Below are 7,396 nucleotides of genomic sequence, written 5' to 3' on the forward strand. Positions count from 1 at the left end.
CCCCCTAGGCTTAATTTCTAGTACTGTAGAAACACAACAAAATGAAAAACAGCAAGGTGGAAACACTTCGCGACAGCCTGTACTGGAAAGCTTGCGGAGAACAAGGTATCCTCCCGTGTAGGGACCATCAGCTGCCTGCACAGCACTGCAGATAACTCCTGATCATCTCCCATCTGCCAAGTACTGGGACAGGCTCCGAGATACTGCAGGGAATAGAAGACAGCAAATCCCTGCTCCTGTGAGCTTACGTTTTCACAAATTAATACATCATTGAAAGTATAAATACATCAGCTTACAACTAGCGGTTTCATTTTTTAAAGAACTGACCCTAGAGAAGAAATGACATATATGTAAAGTTGCTCATAGCAGTACTATTGGTCACAGGACAACAGCAACTGGAATCATCACAGGTACCTATTAGCAGAGAACTGTGTACATCCATGCTATGGAATATTATACAGCCAAGAAGAAGGCTGGGACAACTGTATATATACCGACAGGGAATTATGTCCAAGATGACTGGGATATAAACACAAACAGCAGGAGCTAGGGACATGGCTGAGCAGTAGAAAGGTTGTATGCAGGTATGTGCAATGCTTTGGGTTCCATCCCAGACACACAAAAATCAAAATAAAACAAGGCATGGGTGTCAATTACTATTTATGAGGGGAACAACAACAACAACAAAAATCCACGTGAGCGCCTACATATTTGCTTGCATATGCAGAGTACTTTTCTTTATTTTTTATTATTATTTTTTTTTCTGGTGGAACCGGGGATTGAACTCAGGCCCTTGCGCTTGCCAGGGAAGCGCTTATTCCACTGAGCCATCTCCCCGGCCCCTATTTTTCTTTATTTTGAGACAGGGTCTCAGTATGCAGTCCAGGCTGGCCTACAACTTGTGATCTTCCTGCCTCAGCCTCCAGAATGCTTGGACTACAGGTATCTGCCACCACGCCCGACTCCAAGGCACATCCTTTTCTTTTGCCTTCCTGAAATAGGGTCTTGCTACATACTTCAGGCTGACCTCGAACTCACAGCAATTCTGCCTCAGCCTTCCAAGTGCTAAGGTGCCAGCTGCGCATCTGGCTGAATCTTTAAGTCTTATTAAAATGTAGTCTTTCACTCAAATCAAATCTTTACATGTTATTAGAGGGCCAGGGATATATAGCTCAGGGGCACAGTGTCTGCCTGGTAAGTGTGAGATCATGAGTTTGACTCCCAGAAACAAAAAAAAGTAAATAAATATTATTAAAAATCTTGGGGCCGGGGAGATGGCTCAGTAGAATAAGTACTTGCCTGGTAAGCACAAGGGCCTGAGTTCAATCCCCGGTTCCGCAAAAAAAAAAAGTCTTAAAAAAAAAAAAACCTTTAAGTTGGGCCGGGGAAATAGCTGAGTAGTCTAAGCACCTGCCTGGCAAGCGCAAGGACCCAGGTTCGATCCCCGGTACTGCATGCCGTACTGGCCCCTAAAACTGGACCTGATGGTGTATGCCTGTAATCCCAGTGCTGGGGAGGCTGAGACAGGAGGAGCACTACAAGTCCGAGCTGTGTAGCGAGAACCAAATATATAAATACATTACACGGGGTGTGGAGTCAGATCCCATCTCTGCCACAGCCACCTGTGCTCCTTAACCTCTGCAAGTCTGTGTCCTTCTCTACTTTATGGGCACACGTGGTATATGCGACCGTGCACAGGGCAGGGCCCCCAGCCTCCATTTCCCCACTGAGTGGGCGTGAAGAGGCTCCGGCCCTCCTGCCCCTGCCCTGGGCTCCCCTGGGTGGCCGCTCTCCCTCGGGGGTCCTGGCAGGGTGGGTACCTGTGCCGGGGGCTGACTTGGGGCCGCAGCCGCACCCTGCAGACGCCGTCGGCGCAGTCCTTTCCCACAAGGCTGTGCGGGTGCACGCGGTGGGGCCAGTCCTTCCACACCAGGCATGCGGTCACCTCCACCTCCCGCAGCCCGCCACAGTCCCGGAGCTGCAGGAAGACAGGCACTCATGGGGGCTCCTCCGGCATCCGGACCCTCCCTGGGGCATCCACCGCCACTGCCCCAAATGGGACCACGGAGGGAGATGGCTTCTGGCCCCCACTCAGCGACCCAGGAGGCCCCACTGACGTCACTACGTGCCTGCCAGGACTGAATCTAGTCCAGTCTTTTTCATTTATTTATTTATTTATTTATTTTTTGCGGTACCAGGGATGGAACTCAGGTCCACTGAGCTGTCTCCCGGGCCCAACAGTCCAGTCTTTTTATGGTAAGTTTTTTTGTGTGTGTGGCCGGCTCAGCCTGCCCTGGGGAAGGGGCTGGCGCAGCATGTGGTGCAAGGGATTGAATGCTGGGGACTGAACCTAAGTCGCAGCCTCGCAGTCACAGTCACTGCACTTGCCTGAGCAGGCACTGTAGACCGCTGAGCTATCTCCCCGGCCCGGTCCAGTCTTTTTTTAAGATGTACTATTTAGAGACAGAGTACTGCTGAGCAGTGGAGCTGCGCAAGCTGGGCTTGAACTTGCAATCCTCCTGCCCCAGCTTCCCACTGTGCTGCGATTCCAGGTGTGCACCACTATAGCCGGTTCGCATGTGTTTTTGGTGGTCAAACTTAAGAAACTAGGTCCATGGAGCGCCCCCCCCCCCACCCCCCGCGTTTTACACACAGATAACTTACTAATTTCCTGGGAAGAAAGAACTATGTACAGCAGAGACCTTGTATACCCCATACAACCCAGCTTGGGTGCACCCAAATTGGGCATACTGCCTTGCTACCGGCTTGGGGGCTCATCTGCAGTGCTCGGGAGCAGCCATGCTCCAGGCTTCAGACTTCTGCACACATGGGGCAAGCTTCACATGTGTCACAAGATGTCTCGGCCATGGGCCCTAGCCCACACTTGAAGATTTTTTATGTTTTGCAGACACATCTTATACACAGAGCTTGAATATTTTTGCTTTTTTTTTTTTATGTATTTAGTACAAGGTCTACAGGGTCTCACTACACAGATCGGACTCATAGTGATAGTGATCCTCTTGTTTACAGCCTCCCAAGTGCTGGGATTACAGGTGCTCGCCACCACGCCCAGTCTCAATCGCCTCTCAGCACGCCCTGGGTTTGGGGCTGGATGGCACCCCAGGGATCAAATCCTGGCCGCTGTGCACTGCTTAAGCAGGCACTTTAGTCCACTGTGCTATTTGGGTTTTTTTTGTTTTGTTTTGTTTTGTTTTTTTCACTGTGCTATTTGGCCAGCCCAAGTTTTCATGTCTGTATATAGAATTCAACCAACCACTACCCCAGTCAAGATCCATTATGATTTGTAAAATCTTTTTTTTTGGCGGGGGGAGGCAGAACCGGGGATTGAACTCAGGCCCTTGTGTTTGCCAGGAAAGCGCTTATTCCACTGAGCCATCTCCCCGGCCCTTTTTTCGTTTTTGAGACAGGGTCTCGCTATACAGTTCAGGCTGGCCTTGAATTCACTTTGCTGGTCTCACACTCATAGTGATCCTCCTGTCTCAGTTTCCCGAAGGCTGGAAGTGCAAGGCCAGCCTGAACTACAAAGTGAGACTCTGGTCCCTGAGTCTGCCTAGACAGTTGCTTTAATCCACTGAGCTACTGGCTGGCCCTTGCATTGTTTTTTGAGACACGGTCTCACTTTGTAGTTCAGGTCCTGTCCCCGAGGCTTGCTGAGCTATTGAGACTGGGCACGATAGCGAAGCACCTGTAATGTCGGCCCTTGAGAGGCTGTTTGTTTGTTTATTTATACCAGAGTTCAAACTCAGGACCTTGCGCTTGCCAGGCAGGCATTTATGCCCCTGAGCCCTATGCCCCAGCCCTATTTTGATCTTTTGGGGCAAGACCTTGCTAAATCCCTCAGGATGGGCTGGACTTGCAGTCCTCCGGCCTCAGCCTCCCAGAGATCTGGGATTACAGGCATGTGCCACTATGCCCACTTGCTTTACAAAGTCCTTCCCCCAAGTCGAGATACCCTGAGTTGTCAAAAACTAGTAGCACATCAGCTGACAGGAAGACCGGGGTTTGCGCAGACCAGGAGTGGCCTGACACTGGGAAAGAAAGCCCTCAGCACGGCAGCCCTCAGAGTGGGTACCAGGTTACTGGGGACACCAGGCTGGGTCTCGTTGGTCCCCAGAGGATCTCAAACATCCACCACCTTCATGGGGCTTCCCAGGGACTGCGCTCACTCTTACACAGGGGATAAATGTGCTCACTGATGGTGCAGTAATTTCACAGGATTTGTTGTTTTCTTTTCAAAACTGGGGATTGAGCACAAGGCCTTCACACTGAGCTACACCCCCAGCCCTTTTTGTATTTTGATACTTGTGTCTAGATAGTTGCTGAATTGCCCCAGGCCTGGGCTTCCAACTCACTTAGCCTGCCTGGCCTCCCACAGTGCTAGAATTACAGGTGTGTGCTACCATTTCCGGTTCTGTATTCTCCCTTTGTATTACAGTATGGTATTATATTTTTAAATGTTCTGTTTGGGGGGGATTTTTGTTTTCTTTTGTCTTTTTGAGACAGGGTTTCACTATATAGCTCAATCTAGGCTTGAACTCACAGTGTAGCCCAGGCTGGCCTCAAACTTGCAGCAATCCTTCTGCCTTAGCCTCCCGATTGCTGGGATTACAGGTGTGCACCACCACACCTGGAGTGTGTGGCATTATGGATTTGGGGGACTATGGGGTAGGTGACACTGCCTATAAATCTGAGTCAGACAGAGTTAAAGCCACTCATTTAACTGGCTCCCTAAGGTAATTTTAGGGCACTGAGCAAAGAGAGTCAGTAGCCTGAAAGTCTAGGTGTAGGAGAAGTGTGCTGTGTGGCCCCGACACAGCCTCTCTGAGCCTCAGCTTCTGTCTTGGAATGAGGGAGAGAAACACCGCAAATGCAGACTTGGAGCCGAGCCATTCCCCCTCGTTGGGAATCTACGGCCCTCACTATGTGGAACTGAAGCCAACCTTGTGCGAGAAGGACCGTGGCTGACAGCAATAAGGAAACTGAGGAAATGACTAATTACCAAGGGAAAGCCCAGACTCCAGCACACAGACCTCCTGGAGGCCCATGTCAGCAAAGGACCCAACTCGCCATCTCCAGAATTGGGACGCGGTAGCATCCCTGTCCCGTGATGTGTCACGCAGAACACACACGGCCTGCTGACAGAGAGATGCGGAGTGTGGCTCATTCCACACAACTACTGTGTTCTCCACAACGTCTAGGTTGGGACTGGAAGACAGACTGAAGGGCCCATCTGGGCTCAGAGATGCCTGAGACCTGACAACCAAGTGCTGCATGTAGCTGTAATCCCAGGACTCAGGAGGCTGAGGCAGGAGGAGGATCCTTGCCAGTTGGAGACCAGCCTGGGCTACAAGTAAGCTCAAGGTCAGCCTGAGCTGTATAGCAGAGAGCCTGTCTCAAAAAGACAGGAGAGAAAAAAAAAAAGCCTGCAAGTGATCCTGAGATCCAGGACTAGGTAATAAATAAGACAACAAAAGCAAAAGCTTTCCAGGCTACTTGGGGTAACGGGTGAAAAGCATGTGGTCTCAAATTAGCTAACATCATTGCATGAATGTTAAATTTCTATCTCACCCAGCGTGGTGGCAGACACCTGTAATCCCAGCACTAGGGAGGTTGAGGCTGGAGGATATATACAAATTGATACAAGTTCAAGGCCAGCTTGGCCTACATAGCAAGAGGACATGAAATGATTCAATACTTTAAAACAAGGGCTGGGTGTAGTTTGGTCACACAGTGCTTGACCGGCATACAAGAGGCCCAGCACATATAAGTTCTACCCTCAGCACTGCAAAAAAGAAAAAGGAAAGAAATAAGCAAGCTGGGCTGGGAAGATAGCTCAGTGGTCTAAGTACCTGCCTGGCAAGCTCAAGGACCAGAATTCGATCCCTGGTACCGCATGCCATGCCAGCCACTTAGACCAGGCAGCGTTGGGGAGGCTGAAACAGGAGGATCAGTATAAGCCCAAGCTGCATAGCAAGACCCTGTACCAAATACAAATACATAAATTAAAAAAAAAAAAAAAAAAAGCAAGCAAACCTAATACCTATGCTCAGTTCTGTATTTCAGTTTTGGGCTTATCCTAGAGTCCCCACCGCATAGACACCCTGAGGACATCCTCACTGCTAGCCTCCATCCAAGACTGCACGTACAGGATCTGCTGCACACGCAGGTGCCACAGGGCAGACTGCTGCAGCTTATTTCCCAGGTTCCCTGTGAGACACCCTTAACTCCAGCTCCTGGCCAAGCTGACAGAGCCGCAGTAGGCAACCTGGACGTCCTCAGCTGGGAGCATAGCCCGGGCCAGGCATGGCCAAGCCTGGCAGTGTGGTGGCCATAATGGGACCACTGTCAGCTCTCTGCTGAGCACAGACTGTGGAAGTGTCCTGAGGGTGTCACTCACTGGGTCCTCCCTGACAAATCGGGATGACTATTACTACCATCATTTGGAAGCAGAGGAAACAGGCACAGAGAAACCCAAAAACCTGCCCAGGCTCTACAATTAGTAAATGACAGAAGCAGGATTTGAACCCAAGCGCCTGATGCTTCAGGGCTTTGTGTGTGTGTGTGTGTGTGTGTGTGTGTGTGTGTGTGTGTGTGTGTGAACTAAGAGGCTCAGATGCCACTTACGGAGATCCTCCGGAGCGCTGGGATAAGAGGAATGTGCACCACTGCAGCGTCTCACAGTTTGGGTAAAGAAAGAGGACTTCTTTCGAACACCTGGACAGGGGCCTGGCACTTCTACCCCTACCCTCCACCCACCCCTCCATGGCGAGGGCAGAGCGGAAACCCCAGACCTCAGGCACGCACCTCGATAGCTGGCAGTGTCTTGCTGGCCTCGGTGCTGCTCTCGCCCAGGATGCTGCCAGCAGAGCGGCCTTCACACTCGTATCGGAAGCGCATGCCGCGCTGCTTGGGCTGCTCGGTGATGACCAGGTGCGGCCGCGCCCCGGGCCCAGGCTGCCCCAGCCGGCTCAGCGTGCAGCCCCAGGGCGGGGGCGCGACAGGGGGCCGCGCAGCGGGGCCCAAGGTGACCGTACTCAAGGAGGCGGCCCCGCGGGAAACGAGGCGCGGGCCCTCGCCCAGGCCCGCCGGCGCCCCCTCCAGGCCGAAGCCGTTCTCTTTGATGTACTCGTCGATGATCTCTGCCGGGAAAAGCCAAAACGCTGCTTAATCCCTTCCTTCCGGACTGACCCTCTCTCCCGGGGGACCGGAGCCAGGCCCTTCACACTGAGCTACGGACCCGGCCCTTTTTTCCTTATATTTCCAGAAGAGTGTCTTGTTCAGTTGACAGACTGGCCTAGAATTTGCAGGCTCCTGCCTCAGCCTCCCAGTGTGCTGGGATTACAGGAATGCAACATTAGAGTGCAGCGCTAATTCT

The 7,396-nt window shown here is 51.6% G+C and overlaps 1 protein-coding gene across 1 annotated transcript in view; it reads right to left on the reverse strand.

Annotated features, from left to right (window-relative positions):
• Relb (RELB proto-oncogene, NF-kB subunit) overlaps positions 1 to 7,396 on the reverse strand; it is a 20,458-nt gene that overhangs the window by 11,585 nt on the left and 1,477 nt on the right. Inside the window, 2 exon segments of the mRNA XM_023704505.1 lie at positions 1,821 to 1,978; positions 6,826 to 7,160. Coding sequence (XP_023560273.1) covers positions 1,821 to 1,978; positions 6,826 to 7,160 — 493 coding nt within the window.

The sequence above is a fragment of the Octodon degus genome, unplaced genomic scaffold, assembly GCF_000260255.1.
Source record: "Octodon degus isolate 3935 unplaced genomic scaffold, OctDeg1.0 scaffold00197, whole genome shotgun sequence".
Classification (NCBI taxonomy): Eukaryota; Metazoa; Chordata; class Mammalia; order Rodentia; family Octodontidae; genus Octodon; species Octodon degus.